Source organism: Sitodiplosis mosellana, unplaced genomic scaffold, assembly GCF_009176505.1.
Source record: "Sitodiplosis mosellana isolate CC-2019 unplaced genomic scaffold, AAFC_SMos_1.0 Smas_scaffold_1, whole genome shotgun sequence".
Lineage (NCBI taxonomy): Eukaryota > Metazoa > Arthropoda > Insecta > Diptera > Cecidomyiidae > Sitodiplosis > Sitodiplosis mosellana.
In genome coordinates, this window is record NW_022595244.1 from 1122469 (window position 1) to 1140150 (window position 17682).

The 17682-nt window shown below is 36.6% G+C and overlaps 4 protein-coding genes across 4 annotated transcripts; all 4 read right to left on the reverse strand.

Moving 5' to 3' along the window:
• Positions 1–4914: 4914 nt before the first annotated feature.
• LOC129576773 (lysosomal acid glucosylceramidase-like) lies at positions 4915–6751 on the reverse strand. The gene has a single exon (XM_055462413.1). The coding sequence runs from the start codon at positions 6487–6489 to the stop codon at positions 4915–4917; it is 1575 nt and encodes a 524-aa protein (XP_055318388.1). The 5' UTR covers positions 6490–6751.
• A 530-nt stretch (positions 6752–7281) lies between these two features.
• On the reverse strand, positions 7282–10061 carry LOC129576775 (lysosomal acid glucosylceramidase-like). The gene is made up of 4 exons (XM_055462445.1): positions 9324–10061; positions 8438–9188; positions 8217–8345; positions 7282–7735 (listed from the first exon to the last, which is right to left on the reverse strand). The coding sequence occupies exons 1-4, from the start codon at positions 9643–9645 to the stop codon at positions 7282–7284; spliced, it is 1656 nt and encodes a 551-aa protein (XP_055318420.1). The 5' UTR covers positions 9646–10061.
• A 2170-nt stretch (positions 10062–12231) lies between these two features.
• LOC129576780 (lysosomal acid glucosylceramidase-like) lies at positions 12232–14208 on the reverse strand. Its single transcript, XM_055462458.1, has 4 exons — positions 13872–14208; positions 13295–13728; positions 13068–13193; positions 12232–12634 (listed from the first exon to the last, which is right to left on the reverse strand). The coding sequence occupies exons 1-4, from the start codon at positions 14148–14150 to the stop codon at positions 12232–12234; spliced, it is 1242 nt and encodes a 413-aa protein (XP_055318433.1). The 5' UTR covers positions 14151–14208.
• A 1252-nt stretch (positions 14209–15460) lies between these two features.
• On the reverse strand, positions 15461–17356 carry LOC129570070 (lysosomal acid glucosylceramidase-like). The gene is made up of 2 exons (XM_055449457.1): positions 16740–17356; positions 15461–16667 (listed from the first exon to the last, which is right to left on the reverse strand). Exons 1-2 carry the CDS (start codon positions 17194–17196, stop codon positions 15544–15546), a joined length of 1581 nt encoding a protein of 526 aa, XP_055305432.1. The 5' UTR covers positions 17197–17356; the 3' UTR covers positions 15461–15543.
• Positions 17357–17682: the final 326 nt, after the last annotated feature.

A 17682-nucleotide genomic window follows, 5' to 3' on the forward strand; every position in this document is an offset into this window, starting at 1 on the left:
GTGTTCCATATGTCTGTTTGAATACTTTTAATTTGGATTGTATAGTTTTTGTTACGTGACGACTTTTACGAGACGCAAAGACGAACTCAAAAAGCTTGGTCTAGCGCGCGCGAAGGGAGAAACATACGTATCCGAATCATTTATGCCGCCCGTTCTCTATTTTTGTCGGATTATATAAGGCATTTTTGCCACAACGCAAAAACGAAAAATCCACCGCTCTTTTTGAACTATTTAAACATTATGGAAATGAATGAGAAGATTGTGTAAATGAGAAAAGGGTTTAAAGGAAAATGGCGAAGAAGCAAATGAAAAGGAACAAGGAGAAAATAGAGGAAAAAAAAGTAACGTAATGCACGATATGATATTCATTGAAAAGCCGCTGGCGGCGTGTTTCTGCTATGCAGACACACTCCAATGTGCAAGTGTAGTTTTGTGTTCGTATTATTTCTCGTCTTTGTCTTCTTCTTCTTCAGTCGTTGCAATCTAAATCAGTCTAAATTTAAGAGCGCGCTCGTGGTGCATGCATCTATGTGTATATGTATGTGTCGGTGTGACTATGGATATATATATATAGGCGAACCTCGCGCTGAAGCATTGTGCATGCAAAGCCACCTTTCGTGCTATTCATTTAAAACTAAAAAATCGTGTATTCTTTCATTTTCCACGGCTGACATTCTTCCTTTTTTTCATTCTTGTTCTTCGTCCAATGCTCATCGATTGAGCCGTTGCACTCATCTTCTGCCTGCTCATGCTGTGTGGTGGTGAAGACGTTGCCGTCGCCGCAATGCCGCCGTAGTCAAAACAAGTCAGCAGTTTGAATTAATTAGGACAAAATGATGAGGAAAATCAAGTACGCTTATGAACTTGATATCGACAGACGGTTACATGTGCACGAACTGTGCATCGTATGGCAATTGGCATTTTTTATTTCGTTGTTGCCGTTGTTGTAGGGCACACGTTATTATTTTACAACATCGACGAATGAAGGAAAGAATGAAATGAAAATAAAACGGAAAACCTCCCGCCAGAGGAACGAAGAAATAAATCAATAGTTGGGTAAATTTTAGTTTGGCTGTTGTTGTTGCTGCTGCTGTCGTTATTTGCGTGTTATTCAAATCGTTTGATTTCGCATATACGCCGATCGTAAATGCAATTGTTGTTCCGTTTTCATTTCATTGGCTCTTCGATTTGTATTACGTGTGTATGCACACATGCAAACATCTTATGTCATGCATATTTTGTGAGTTGAGGGATTTTTCGATTTGCATTTTTGATTATGTGGCACGTATTACATGTATACAGATACACCGAAGCTAAACAGTTTTGATGTGGCCTAAATGAAAACTAGAACGGAACAAAATGGAATGGAATGGTATAAATGTCAGGACGGAAGATAACACACTGTAATTTCTCCTCCATTTCATCAGCCATGGCATTTTTGCATTGTAAATTTATGATTTACAATTGCTGCCATGGTTATTCAACGAATCGTTTGAGAGTTTTCCGCAGCAAACACAATTTTCCAACTCAAAATTCAAATCAGCAACATTTTTGCCATGCTATATTGTATGTATTATGTAAATTGATTTCATCCCGTAATTAACATGCCAAACAATTGAATTTGGTTAAATCAGTTTGATGTAAGCGGCTCTAAAAATCCACAATCAACTTGATGTGATAAAAATAAAACGATTCATAAAAGTAAATTACGTTCAATTTATGTTCCTGTCTAAAGTTTACTTTCATTTCATGGCGCAATAACTTGTGTGCAGGCGGCTGCAGCAATGAAAAACTATCTGAATACATTCGCTCGATCCGATTACATGACAACAATGCAAAGATTGTAGACGAGCACATTGGCCCCAGAGAATCTGTGCACCGGTTGCACTTTAGTTCAAATTGAAATGGTGCGCACCGATAACGGAAAAACTCTGCTCGCAAAATGCTTACCCCATTAAAACTTACATCAAATAAGAGCATCAGCATTATCGTATAAAACTATTTGAATATCCATTTTCAGCCACTCTTATCAGCAGCAAATTGCAACATATATCCATTAGGATGTCAAGTATTTGGTATCGAAAGTGAGTTGAACGCATTAGCTGGAACAAAATGAACATTCGTCATCGATATATATCAAAAAGCAAACTTAGCACACAGCAATAATCTCATCAAATGAAGAAAGATGTCTGCAGCTATGATAATTAAAATTTATTCATGTGATGTGGCACATATAGAAAAACCGAATTACTTGTTGGTAAAAAAAAGTTTATCAATCATTTACGATGTGTTCTCTGTTTTATCACCCGTTCGTTTAGTACATACGTGTACTGTATTGTTCATACGCCGCTAATCGCACAAGCTGAGAATAAGTAAACTGACAAATTGTCTGTGGCATCTGTGTGAGTGCGTTTCGCAATTCAAATTGACACAAGAACCGCATTTTTTCTGCCTGTTGTTGTTATTGTATTTGTATTGTAAATACACCGTGCCGTGTGTATAATAATTGCTGAAATAATTAAGGTGCTGAACAAAGCACAAACTCATTTTCTCGCAAGCATCTACAAATACGAAAGCAGTATCTGTCTTACAGTGATAAGAGACGCAGTGTGGCTTTTTAATCGGCTAAATTAAATAATCGGTGGTTTTTCAGTTTTTTGACATCATTTTACTTTCTTTTGTGTTCCAAAATCGCGAGTAAAAAAAATTCTGTGTGTTTGACTAAATTGAAGGTGCTTGAAATGTGAAACTCATGCCGTGAGTACGTGTGACTGAAACTAATTATTAAAAGCAAATATTCTCTCTCTTTTTCAGTTGAATTGTGTCTGTGTATGTGCTGACGAATATTAACGACGAGACCGTTGATCAAAAGCAATCAACGTGACTATTGCAAGCCAATACACTCCGTGGTTTCATTTGAAGTTTTTAAGTAGCAAAGTCAACCGAGATAAAGTGACCAACAGATTTCATTTCCAATTTAAATTTTGAGATATTCCAACAAACCCAACAACAAAGCAACCAAAAACTTTGTGCCGCATGGATATGGTAAACGACAGTTGGAACGTTTTTTTCGTAACGGTGGCACTGATTCGATTTCAAATGCAAGTTCGCAACTACTGCATCGCTCAATATCCATAAATTGAAACGCACGTTCGCGATACGTAACATCATCGGCAGCAGCTACAGCAACAACAGAAGTAGCAACAGTGACGGTGGTGGCAGCAGCACATTCTCTGAAACAACGTCGTAATTCCCGAACGAAAAGTGCCCGCAGTGATTTTCCGTTTTATTTATCTCGATCTTCCGCAATCAAAAGTCATACGTATGTGAATGGAAAATTTTGTGAATGACTTCCATCCGCCGACCTGATTTTAATCGCATGCAAACGAAATTCAATCATTCTGAACGGCGCCCGAAGAAAATTACGTGCACCACGGAATTAAGAAAAAACCAAAGCGGCAACAACAACAACAACCCGAATAAAGGGATAAAGGGAACCATAATAAAGCGAACTTCAAATCCGCCACAAGCTGTTTTGGGAAAGTAATTTTAAAGCATAAACACGCATTGAGCTTTTATGGCCCGTTATAAAACAACTCACACACGAGAGCAAAGAAGAAAAAATCAGAAGAAACAAGAAAAAAGTTGAAAAGTAGCAACGGATCGACTGAGATATAGGTAACTTAACCATACACAAATACAATCAGCAACAGCGTATTCGTCATACCATTTTATGATATAGCCATTTTGCTTTGGCCTGTTATTTATGTTAAATGCGAAATAATTTTCCATTATGTGCAGTCGCGTTTGCAAAATACCGACCGACGAACCAACCAACACACACACTCACTCACAAACGCATACATGTACATAAATACACGGCAAATACAGTTTAGTTTTCGCCTAAACGATAATTTACACTTCACCGTTGATTCCTTTTTTCCCTTCATCCAAGTGTATGTGTGCGTTTGTTCTTCTTTTTTGATGTTTCTTTTTAGCGAACAGTAGCTGTAGCTGCAGTTCAAACACCAGTTAAAAGTAATTTCAAACTGAACAAAAGCAGCGGAAAAAGAACCTGACCCAAATAGAAAAAAGCCAGAGCAAAAGCGGGATAGAGAGGGCCAATGAAAAGCTGACACGGAAAATTGTTTGACGAAGGAAAATCGGGTCTCGTCACAGTACTTTATTCACTGTTCCACAAAGAGTGAAGTAAAACAACAACAACCGCAACTCACCACTCACAGCAGTAGCAGCAAAAGTCGAAGCGAAAGGAATAGCATTGTTCAAAAATGGCTATTATTTCCATTACGGTCTATGCCACTAGCGGCAATGAAGCAGAAAATCGAATTGATGCCAACAATGGACAATCATTGGCCAGAGTAAGTGCTTTTTCGCATCATGTTTTGCAAATTCAAATATTCTCGAACCATATTTTCACCATCCACAACCGTTTAGAATTAACCATAAAGCTTAAATCGCTTTCTATCCATCTGCCTCTCTGTCTTTATGTCTCACTCTTTCTCTTGATCGCTCCTCGTTTCGAAGAACTCTCGTAAAGTTTGCTCTTAAGTGGCTGAGTGTTATCATTTGGCCAACTGTCAATCCCTTAGTATATCATTCGTTCATTATTACTGACGTCAATTCGTAATTCCCTGAAGTCGGGTAACCAACGAAAAACTGGCTCGACAAACAAATGAAATTCGAAACAACAACTGGCAATTTAATAACATCCAACACACACCTTCTTCATATTCAATCTTCATTTTCTCATAGTCATTTACAAACAATTTTATTGTTACATCTTAATTGAACATAATATAATTTAACTTATAATTGAAGAGAAAGGAAATAATTTCTGACTTTGGAAAACATGGTATACTCTCTATCATCATCATCATCATCAATTTTACTTAATCAATAAATCAACGTATTGATTGATTTGGGTTTGAGCTGCAGTTCAACGGCGCCTTGATATAGATCGGTCAAAACGACCGCTACGGAATTGTTCAGTCGATTGTACATTGATACGACGATTTTATCGTCAGGCCGTAGATAAGCTACTGTCAAAATGTCGAGATATTTATCGGTGAATGTGTCCAATCGCACCGAACCAGGTGTAATGTATTTGGAAAAGTGTGCGAGCACATAAAACATGGGTTGCTTGTAAAACTCTGTTGAATCTTTGCTTACCAAAATTGGCGCATCCTGTTTTTCACCCGTAATGCCGGGTCCACCGTCGAGATTCAATATCAAATTGTTTACTATATATCCAAGTGAATCATGCTGTAAATTATCGATGATATCTAGTGCAAGGGCTTCGGCATTGTTCCACGAACCCAGTTTTACGTCAGGGAAACTGGATTCTGTATTCAAAATTGCTTTACTTGGAAACGCGGCATAAGTCAAATCCAACACCGTTGACAGGTAATATCTGTTTTTTTCATTTTGAATTCCGATTGCGTCAACGAACCGCATCGCATTTTTGTCGCCCACATTCATTGACGATGCAAAATATGGAATGCTTTGACGACTGTCATCGTACGCGATGATTGTGATGTTACTAAAGTTTGACGCTCTCAGCGTTGGGCCCAGATTGTTGGCCAACCATTTGCCTTGTTCGTATGGATCCCAAGCAAGCGGTGAATATTCCGGCGAATTGTATGATGAATCTGGTCGTTGCCCCGTTGATATGGACGAAAAGCGAATGCATTCGTTGTCCATCATTTGCAAATATTTCAAGTGATAATCGGCCCATGTCTGGTAGAATTCACGTTTCAAAACATTGCGTTTTCCATTTAGAATCGTGCGCGTCATCCATTCGGGTGCTTTTGATGCTACGGCCATAAATTCAATGGATGGATTTTTTGCGATGCGTTTTAATTGCTTCAGCTGGCACAAACGAAGCCGATCCTCTCGATTGAATGCGGAAAAATTCGTTAAACGACTATCGTTTGGGGGGTTCTCATTATATGTCCACTGTTTTCCAACTTTGTTCTTTGTACTGCCGATGGGTACGCGCACTATCGATAAATTAGTACCATTATTGGGCGAATAAAAACTTTTGTAAACGTGCCGTTGCAGCGTCGTTGACATTAAACTTGTAACATAGGCCGTTGAGCCAGTATATGTGCCGCCCATACCATGAAATTGTCGGCCATTGATTATGTCTTTGATTTTCACGTACGTTTTGCTCACGTCCAACGGTGCCGGCATGCTCGAATAACGATTTCGTCTTGGAAACTTTCCAAGTATAAAATTGAAGCGGTCACCATCCTCGCTCGATGACACAAAAACATAGTCATTCTTTGCAATCGGTTCGGGTGTTTCCAATGTATCGCAATAGGCCGATGTGCACACGCACACAAGACTGTCTTTGTCCAACCAACGCGGCAGACAGGGTCTCGATGTTTGTTCAGCCAACGATAGACACACTACCAACGACACGATGAACAAAAACTTTGTGCATATTTTCACTGTTTGCTTGGACATTTTTGCTACTCTATCACTTGTGTTTTTGTTTTCTTCTTTTTTTGTATCGATCGAACCGGACACGAGATTGATGGGGCAGAAGTCACAGCGCTACACTTCCTCTCGATTTTTCTTCAGAGTGAACACTTTTTGCTAGGTTTTTTGTTTAAATGACTCTTTTTTCGCAACTCGACGACATTTTATAATGATCTCAGATTGACATCATCATTTTCGCATGTATACGGCAGAGAGAGAAAAAAAGAACCAGGAATCCCATTTTTGTTTTTCTTTACTTCATAAAATCATTCATGTTACTGGGCTGTAAACGGACACTTTAATTATATACCGAAATTATCAAAAGATAAACACGAAACAGGTTCAGATCGGAGAATGCATTTGCCTAAACGAATATTTAAAACAAAATGATTACAGCATAGAAGTGTCGTGAAGTGAAACTCTTGTAAATCTTCTCTTGTGCGTTTTATTTGCGATTAGACACACAAACATTGTACGTGTATGATAAAAGATTCTCTAGTTCACATTGGTGCTCTGATTTTTTTTTTGTGTGTTTCAAGGGCTATGATAGTTTTCAAGTTGGTTTTTGTTATTGATATGCAAAGTTGAGTGTAAAAAAAAGATGTAAGATGTCCTAGAGATTTTTAAATTGAAACTTGATGAAATGAAAAACATACATTTGCCATTTGGGATTCAAAAAATGTTTTTATTGCTTCTTCAAGTGTAATTTTAATACACATATTCATCAGTGTATTCGCCATAGCTCAATAGACTATTGCAATGAACTCATTACCATGTTTAAGACCAAATGCTCGGTATGATGAAAATGTTCGTCGCACCTGATTGTTTGGCCGAAGTGGTTGTATCAACGTTACCGTTTGAATAAATTAATGTGTTGAGTGACTTTGGGTTCAGAGTGATTTCGATTCCTTTTTTTGGATTATCCAAAATATTCAAGTCAACGGCTTGTTGCGTACTATTATTGTACAGAAAAACGGCAATTTTTTTATCTGGTCGTTTGAAAGCAAGATATTGCACTACCGATTGGTCAGCACCCTCTAATCGTGCATCAATGCGAACTGAACCGGGTGTAATGAACTTGGAGAAGTGTGCAAGCACATAGAACATCGGTTGCTTGTACATAACAGTCAAATTCTTATTTAGAATGATGGGCGCATCTGTAACACCCAATCCACCAAGGGCATTATTTGGCCCACCATCTTCATCTACGATGAGATTCCAGTCATACCATCTAAAAAAGATTAAATTCGTTCAGTAAATAGCCAAAAATATGTGTGTTAAACTGTTAAAAAGGAAACAGTATACAGATTTACGGGCAAAAACATATTATTAACTATACTTAATAACATAATAATAACGGCGGTATATTTGGTCCAACATAACATAATAATAACGGCCAATATGTTTATTAACATATCGACATATTATCTTAATAACGACCAAAAAAATCGCAAAAAAAAGTTTCATGTAAAAAACATGTCAATTTTTTTCAGACGAAAAAATGTTGAAAAAAAATGTGTCTTGCGAAATTTGACATGATTTTTGTATGAAACTTTTGAAGAAAATTTTTAATATGTTATTATTATGTCAAATCTTTAATAACGTTATTAAGATAAAAAAAATCCCAACATAACATAATAATAAATATGTCGGGCAATAACATATTAATAACATATCGAAAATGTAAATCTGTAAAACAGTATCAAGCATACCCATTAGTTGAATGTAAAAAGTTTTCAAACATAATTTTGATTAGCTCTTCGGCTCTGCTCCACATTCCAAGTCGTGGTCCACCTATTGGCGGATTTGCAACCTTCACACCGAAACACATTTCTGTATACCTAGAAAGTGTAAATGAAACGAAAAAAAAAACACTAGAATTGATGACAAATCAAGCTCTGTATTTTCTGATTCATTTGCTTGCTCTTTATACCAAATATCTTTGTCGCTAAATTTACTCTGAATCTCATCGAGAATTTCGGGGTTGGTCGAATTGTCCGTATAGCCGTGGAACTGAATCGCTGACAGATAATCGAATGCATCCGGATTCACTTTTTGCATCTCATCCACCCAGTCATTGACAAATTTTCGACTATCATCGAATCCATGGATTTCAATGTCCGAAAATTTTGAATTTCGTATTGTTGGACCGAGATTTTCCGCAATCCACTTGGCATGCTTGGTTATATTCCACATCGTTTCTTCGAATAGAAAATTCTGCTTCCCTACGATGGGCTCGTTTCCAGTTGAGATCGCACCGATGTTCATGCCGTCATTTTGCATCAATTCCAACCATCGCACATGGTAATTGGCCCAAGTTTGATAGTATTCCGGAAATATTTGATTATTTGCAAGGCCGTACCATTTCTTATTCGCTTTCATCCATATCGGTGGACTCCATGCTGCCGCTAAATATTTCACTTTTTTATTTCCCGATATTTGGGCCAGTTCTTTTAGCTGCCGATTACGCATCAAATCTCTTTCGTCCAGTTTCGTGAAATTCGATAATTTGGTATCATTTTGCGGATATTCGTTGTATGCCCACGGTGAAATATCGAAGTCTGTTCCACCGATCGAAATGCGCAATCGTGTGTAGGCCATGCCAGAAGATTGCGAAAAATAACTGTTGTAAAGACAGTTTCGCAAATTCGCTGATATTTTATCTACTAAATAAGTAACAGCACCTAAATAAAAATGAATTGAATTGATTAATAAATTGCGAACAATCAAGTGCACTGTATTTGAATAGTTTTGAGCATTTCAGAACATTTTTATAGCTTTTTATTTTACGGCCGCACCAATTTTGATTAAAGACAGACCTGTGTAGCCACCTCCAAATCCCTTTATTTCCTGATACTCATCCGATGGGTCGATTTCTAAGTACACTTTTGACACATTTTTCGGCTTGATTAGTTTGCCTTTTTTGTAGCTGAATCGATCACCCGATTCCGAAGACGTGACCAGAATGTATTCTTTTGCATTTGGCTCAGGAACGTCGAGCGTGTCACAATAATTATCATCACAAACACACACGTAACCGTATTCAGCCTGTAGCTTTCGACATGGCTTCCGTGTACTCAATGCAGTCGCTGAGACCAAAAACACTGCAACCAAACAAATGATGAACTGTCGTCTGCTCATCGTTATCGTAACACGATTTTACTTCAGATAAACACACAACTGATTTCTGCACAAAGTCAAAGTTTAAGTGCACTTGACGAAAAGTTGAAATGTTATGCACGAATTTCTAACTTTGCAAATATTTGAATACTACGATTGACAATTAAGATGCTTGAAATAGGCTGTAGTGACTGTTCTAGAGCCGTTGTCCAACAGTGTTAAATTAACACGCGCCAGTTGAATTAAGACTGATTTTTAACACTTTTTGTTTTACCATTTGCTCATGTGTTGCACTGGAACTGTAGCAAAGTTTACTCATTTTTTATTTTCTTTCTATTCATTTTATTTATTAAATAAAAAAAGTGTTTTCAAAACATGGTCGCCAAATGATGTCGAATACATTGCGAACAAAAAAAAAATTGCTGACTTCTATTCATTTGGATGGCAAGTGTACAAGAGTCGAGGCCAACGACTTCAAATAAGAACGATACCGACAACGTTGGTAGGACAAAATTATGCACTTCTAATGTCTTTATGATATGTGTCTGTGAGTGGCAAACAAACGACCGAGAATATTATACGCAATGCTACGTAGTACAAGCAACATTATGATGTGCTATTTCAATGTAAGCAAACATTTGATGCAATGCATCAAAATATTTATCATTCATTTATGTTTGTTCATTTCAAGTATATGATAGTGGTGCTGTGTATGTGCCAAATGCACTGAGAGCTTCAAGCATTGAAATGATATAAATAACTTTTACGATTCCAAATATTTATCCAATACTTTTACTACTACGTTTGATTGAATGAACATATTAAATGATGAACCAATTAATGCAATCATAGGTTCTGACATAGTCTGATCTCGTTGATCCTGACCCCCCTGGCAAAATTTGACCCCCAAAGATTTTTTCGGACCCATTGCCATTTTCGGACCTTTTTTTTTGCTCCTCAATTTTGCTGCGAAGGGAACATTCACACTAGATAGAATGGATTGATTATGAAAATGATTTTACACTAGATAGAATTGATTTTTTTGACCCCCAAAGGAATTTTTGGTTTGACCCCCCCCCCTGAAATTTTTGGTGTCAGAACCTATGAATGCAATCATTTATTTATTTCCATTCAATATTTTGTATCACAATATCGTCGGAACCACCTAATGTTCATTCATAGCAAATGCGGAATGTGCTTTCTCTGTAGCTTATGAATATATTGCTATCAACATCGTTTTTTTCGCCAAATACAATGTTTGTATACAAAAAAAAGTGATGATAGAACTAGATTTGGCAACAAAATATTCATCTGGCACAAATGTAATCTAAAACTGATTGTGATAGAACTTTGTAAAATGTTTTGCAAACTTTTTTTTTCGTTACGACTGAAAGCTGAAAAGTGTTCAATTGTGCAAATAATTTAATTGTGTTGAATGGCAGAAGCATGGCATTCGTAATTAGATTACGTTGACGTTTTTCACCAAGCTTTCCATATTGTGACACACCATAAACAATTTAGTCAGAACTGTATTTGAAATTAAGTGTGCAATTCGGGATGCAGAGTTAGTATGCCTTTTTCCTTTAAACATAATTAGTTCCATGTGTACTGTGTAGTCAACACACAGTTTAAATTGAGGTTATTAGAACGACAGTCATTAGACGACAAAATATTTAATTTTTTCCCCCTATTTTGATTTATTTTACTGAAAAATACTTTGAAAAACTCAAGTTCAAAAAATTGTTCTGCCGTGATATGTCGGCTACTGTCTAATAAAAAAAATCTAATCGAATGTTGACAATAGTATTTTTCAACACCATTCAGTCCAATCAATGAAAATTTATCGTTCAAATATGGAAATAATTCAGAGATTTGCAAAAAAAAAAACCAATACAGAACGTATCAAATACGGGATGAGATTTATTTGACAATCAAATATTGATTCAACTGTTTGTGGTAAAACCAAAGTAGGTCCAACTCGAGAATGAATATTTGCAGAGAGATGTCAATGCCATAGTGAAATAAATGGAGACAAATTTCCAAATCTGGTGCGCACTGATTTGTTATGCAAAATTATCCATATATTAATATAATCAATGCAAATACTTACGTTTTATCAATTATTGTACATACTGAGTAATCTTCTCCGATTTTATTATTGTAAACCTCTCTATCATTGTTGGGAAATATAGCACGTTGTTTGCTCATGTCATGTAATAGTGATTCAGTTCAAAGGTATGTGTTCATTCATTGAAGATAAAAATAGTGCTCAAAGCGTACACACTATCGGTTGAATTTCATTTTCACGAGTTAGTCCATATTCACAAAGTCAAGGATAGCTCATAAAAAACATCAAATGTGTAGTTCAACTACAAACTCTTCGCGTTCTAGCTCCAAATATTCACGAACTAATTTTTATCTAATCTAATTACGGCGCGTGTGTTTTTACTCACGTGATTTTTATTACATTTAACGTCTTCATGAGACGAGATTTTTTTTTATTTATTGTATACAATATAATTTATAGTGATATATGTATGTCTGCGTATAAATTATCTATAGATACATGTTTTCTATTTTTTTTTAATGATTTTGATGTAATTGAGTTTAACATTGTTTTCCCGATTTACATTTAGACGCTGATCCCACCTCGTAAACCAATGTGTTGATTGATTTTGGTTTCAATTTCAAGTTGATATTCCCCTTTGATTTATCCCTTATTGTTACTTCAACTGAGCGTATAGCGCTGTTATACACAATTACAACGATTTTATTGTCGGGACGGAGAAACGCTATCGTTTTCAACTTTGAACTTCCGCATTCTAATAGGTTTGCATCAATGCGAACCGAACCGGGCAATATGAACTTGGAGAAATGCGCCATGGCATAGAACGTCGGTTGTTTGTACATTTTTTTACCATTTTCGCTGAGAATAATATATGCATCAATTGCATTGTTAACATAACTCGGTCCTCCTTTGTGATCTAACAGCAAATTCCAGTCAAGATATCTAGGCGGCAACACAAACAGATCAGGTTCAGTAAATAATTTGCAATACGATTATGTTATGATGGAGTTTGTTTGTCGAACAACCATATAAGTTATTCCATTAAAATATTTCATTAGTTTAAATAATCCAAACAGATTCTAAATTATCGTCTGTTGAGCTCTTTTGGTAGACGTCGTTTAAACTAAATATATTTTTGTTTGAGTTTGCTCATGATGATTCAAGAAAGAAATGCAAAACAAATAGTACTCGCAATTGTTTTCAAGTGTTTTAGTTGGAAAATATTTTTTTCTATTTCATCAAAGAACACATGGATATGCTGTCAGGAATCTTCATTAATGATGCAAAAAGATTTTTTTTAAATAATTATTTTTCCCTGACCATTGTTAGTGTTAAAAAGAAGTGTTTTTCTCTCAAAAGTTTGATTCACACATACCCAACTGTTGAATGGCTAAAATTCTCAATCAAAGTCGAAACTAATTTTTCACATCGTCCCCATGTACCAAGCTGTGGCCCTATATAAGGTGTCATGAAGAAAGCCCCGAAGCAGTTCTCCGAGTACCTGTTTTCGAACGAATTACAACACACTTCAATACTTTGTTTGTCCTCAGCAGTAAAAACATAGCCTATATTGAGGCAGTTGTTAGTGTATGACACTCGTACCAAATTTGTATGTTTGGATATGTCCGTGAAAAATGATCGAGAATTTCCGGTCCGAGTGCTTTATCCGAATACGCATGAAATTCTAAGCCTGAAAGATAATCAAATGCATCTTTGGCACCATATTCCATTCCTTTAATCCAATCTGGTGCCAAATCACGATTATCATCGAATCCATGTATTTTGACATTTGAATACTTGGAATCTCTCAATGTGGGCCCAAGATTATCAGCAATCCAAACGGCTTGATCACTTGCATTCCAACTCAATATCTGAAATTCTATTTGACCTGCTGACGCAGGCTCATTCCCAGTTGAAATCGCCCACACGTTCACTCCATCATTTTGCATCAATTCCAACCACCGCAAATGGTAATCAGCCCAAGTTTGATAGTATTCTGGTTTTAGTTGATTGTCGACGCCACCATTCCAATGATTCTGGAATTTCGGATAGTGAAAATTTCGTCAAAATAAGAAAATCGCCCAAAAATAATAGAAAAAATCCAACAATTGTTGGTCAGCTTCCTATTTTTTTTTGGGTTGTTTCACAAAAAAAAATATAAACAGTTTTTTGAAACAACCTGGAATTTCATCCACGGCGGTGGGCCCCAAGTCGCTCCAAGTATGTTCACATTCGAATTTTTTGATACTTGCATAAGCTCCTTTATGTGAGCATTTCGTTCCACATCTCTGCTGTCAAGCTGTGTGAAATTCGATAATTTGGCATCATTTTGCGGATATTCGTTGTATGCCCACGGAGTGAATGGGTCAAAATCGGTTCCACCGATTGGCACGCGCAGATACGTATAACCGGCACCAACACTTTGTGAAAAGTAGCTAGTGAACAAACACTTTCGCATGTTCGGTGACAATTGATTCACTAAATGTGTCACCGTTCCGGTATACCCACCTATAGAAGTAAAAAACTGTAATGCCTATTACGCTATTTCCGAAACTTTCCGATTTTTTTTAAGAAAAAGTTTCATGAAAGATTTTTTATCCATACTCATTTTTTCTCATAAAAAAAGCGTCTGGCGTAAAAAAAAAGAGTTTTTTATATGAAACTTTGAAAAAGAAATTTTTTTTTCTATATACCCACCACCAAAGCCTTGAATCGTCTGATATTTTATTGATGGATCCACTTTTATTAACGATCGACATTTTTTGCTACTTTTACTGTGTCCAAATTTTCCCATTTTTTGCACAAATCGAACTTTCTTTTTCGCCGATGTGACCAACAAATATTGATTGCCACTTGGTTCTGAAACACCTAGGCTATCACAATGGTTTTCATCGTTGACACAAACATAACCATATTTAACTTCTTTTACTTGGCAGCGCGCTCGTGTGCGCGATGCAATTGCCGTTACAACAATTACTGACACGAAAAAAGAGAGAATTTTCCACTTTTGCATTGCAACCGCTTGAATTTGTCGCACAATTTTGAACCAAACTCGTTTGCCGCACTGTTCTGTTCGAATTCTAGCCGACAGATTTTTTTTCGATGCTTTTATAAGCCCTTTTATGTCGGTCAAATTCAAATCGCAAAGCAAACACCTCAAATTGCGGTCATTGAAAGGAAACAATTTATTACTCATCGAATTACATTCAAAAGCCAAAGTCTTTTCTGGCATTGGAGCGAAAAAAGTGCTTGCAGCGAACATTACTCAATTTACAATTGTTTTAGCATGTTTGAAACCAATACTTTTCTCTTACTTTCAAACCACGCTGTTTTTTCATTTGTTTGATATAGCGATAAAATATTTGTTAAGCTGTTTTTGATTGACTTTAAATTAGGTTAAATATTTTAAAAATCCTAAAAATGGTGCCTTTGAATGAATGAATGACTCTACAGATTGTTGTCTTGTGGAAAATATTCTTGCGGTCAATGGCAAACAAATCAGAATTATCATAAACAAATTCAGTTTAATTTGCAATTCGACCTTAATAATGGTCAGAAAAATAAACCAATTCAGACATTCGAGGGAAGTAGATACTTTTACAAAATCAACCTACATTTTTCTATGGAAGAATTTTCCAGAGCTGCAGATTTTATGCGCACCAATTTTTTTATATCAAAACGTGCTCATTCAATGGGAATCGTGCATTTAAATTGATTTACCTTTATGATGATTGAGACGATTTATCATCGCAAAAAAAACATTTCACGAAATCGAAACATCTCTTCTTTATTTATTTTCTCTTTCTATTTTCAATTCTTCTTTAGGTGATGCTACTCAAGATCAAGTGCACTCAAATTAAATAAATTAATGTATAGAGTGATTTTGGCTCAATCTGAATATCAAAAGTTCCTTTACGCTTATCATTTATACGCAGAAAAATGGTGTTTTGTTCATGTTTGTTATAGAAAATAGCAGCCACCTTATGGTCTGGTCGTAAAAAGGCTAATGAGCTTAAATCACCCACATTATCTCCTGAAATGATTGCTTGAATACGTCGAGAGCCGGGCAAGATGAACTTCGTGAAATGTGCTGCCGCATAGAAAAGTGGCTGCTTATAAATTTCGGTGAATTCATCGTTAACGATAATCATTGCATCGACAACGTTGTTCATGTAATTCGGTCCACCGTGCATATTCAACATGATGTTCCAATCGAGGAATCCATTTACGTTGTGCGTAAGAGTTTCGAAAAGCATATTTGTCAATTCTTCAAAATGTGTCCATGAACCTAGTATGGGCCCTGTAGTAGAAAGAGGGCCTGTCACCCCAAAACACATCTCGGATTGGAGAATGGATTTATCTGGAAATTTGGCTTTTGTTTCATCAAGAATGGTTGGTGATGTCTCCTTATCAAAGTAACCATGAACTCCGATTGCTGAAACATAGCTCAGTGCATCTGTCGATGTATTCATTTCATTGAGCCAAGCCAGCAAAGTATCACGATTATCATCGAATGTGTGTATTTGTACGGCGGCATGTTTGGAATTTTTCAGCGTTGGTCCAAGATGTTGGCTTATCCATTTCGCTTGATCTCTCGGCCTCCAATTCAAACCCATGAACGGAGTGAAATGAGCAAAATTTGGTTCGTTTCCAGTTGAAATTGCCCAAATAGGTATTCCAGCATTTTGCATTACATCAAGCCATTTCAAGTGGTAGTCAGCCCAAGTTTGGTAGTATTCGGTTTTCAAGCGGTTATCATTTTTTCCGGGCCATTCGCCTTTCTGTTTCATCCATCTCGGCGGACTCCATGTAACGCCAACAATTTTAATATCAAAATTTCGGGATACGTTCATCAACTGCTTAATTAAATTGATTCGGAGCACATCCTTTGAATGTAATTCGGTGAAATTGCTTAGATGTGCATCATTCTCAGGTGTTTCGTTATATGTCCATGGTACCAAATCAAAATCGCAACCTGTGTTTGCACGGATATTCATCATTCAGAGAAAGTGGAAGTACATAGAAAATTGATTGCTTGTACATTTACCTCCGATTGGCATACGCATCAATGTATATCCCATCCCATCGTCGTTTGTGTAATAACTCTTGTAAATGCATTCACGTAAATTTGCTGACAATTTGCTGAGCAGATACGAAACCGCACCCGTTATTGATCCACCAAAACCGAGCACCTCATGATGTAACACATTTTGATTAATTTCACAATGAGTTTCGTTTGAAATGGTTGCGGAATTGCCATGTTGCCGTTTGAAGTTGCCAAACGAAAAATTAAAACGTTGACCTGATTCTGTCGATGTCACAAGCATCCATTCATTTGCATCGCTCCATTCCGGTAAGTTCAAAGTATCACAATAATCATTCGTACACACACAAACGTATCCAGCATCGAATTTTCTCAACCGACACGGTCTTGATGGTTCAGTTGATGAGCCCAGAGCTGATGCAAAACAAATCAAAAGTAATATTTTCATTATTTTTTCCATGTTTTTCCTCTTTGTCTGTCGAAAAAATGAAAACTTTTTTCGGTTTGTTTCTGTCACGACAACTTTTTTGGTTTAAATCGAAAAATGGTGCACTACAATGATGAATATTGTTCCGTCTGTTACAATTCCGACGTGAGCAGCATAACTGTTTTGCGACTGTAAACAACGAATTCTATAGAAAATGTCACACACATATCTGCGTTAAGCATTGTTCCAATTCATTGTGCTGATATTACACATCGCAGCTGATAGCCTGAATGCTGGAAGCAAAATTCATTGAATAGATCAAATTTCATCGAGACGACAATTTGAAAATTATGTCAATGATTTTTTTCTTCTTCTCATTTGGAATAGATTACAACTGGAATAAAGATGATGTGCGGCTGTTGTTTCTCGGTCGTCTTTATATTTTGCTTATATTTGTAGACGGAACCTTTGATTTTTTTTCTCTCTCCCCATATCTTATCTCGCACGAGTACGTGCATC

Excerpts from the sequence above, each read along its gene's own strand:
- LOC129576773 (XM_055462413.1), bottom strand. The coding sequence starts at position 6,489 with ATGTCCAAGCAAACAGTGAAAATATGCACAAAGTTTTTGTTCATCGTG.
- LOC129576775 (XM_055462445.1), bottom strand. The coding sequence starts at position 9,645 with ATGAGCAGACGACAGTTCATCATTTGTTTGGTTGCAGTGTTTTTGGTC. Across the intron at positions 9,189-9,323 it reads ATTTGGAGGTGGCTACACAG|GTGCTGTTACTTATTTAGTA; the intron begins GTCTGTCTTTAA and ends ATTTTTATTTAG. Across the intron at positions 8,346-8,437 it reads TTTAGCGACAAAGATATTTG|GTATACAGAAATGTGTTTCG; the intron begins GTATAAAGAGCA and ends TACACTTTCTAG.
- LOC129576780 (XM_055462458.1), bottom strand. The coding sequence starts at position 14,150 with ATGCGAAAGTGTTTGTTCACTAGCTACTTTTCACAAAGTGTTGGTGCC. Across the intron at positions 13,729-13,871 it reads CGCCGTGGATGAAATTCCAG|AATCATTGGAATGGTGGCGT; the intron begins GTTGTTTCAAAA and ends CCGAAATTCCAG. Across the intron at positions 12,635-13,067 it reads TTTAGCCATTCAACAGTTGG|ATATCTTGACTGGAATTTGC; the intron begins GTATGTGTGAAT and ends GTTGCCGCCTAG.
- LOC129570070 (XM_055449457.1), bottom strand. The coding sequence starts at position 17,196 with ATGGAAAAAATAATGAAAATATTACTTTTGATTTGTTTTGCATCAGCT. Across the intron at positions 16,668-16,739 it reads GATGCGTATGCCAATCGGAG|GTTGCGATTTTGATTTGGTA; the intron begins GTAAATGTACAA and ends GTGCAAACACAG.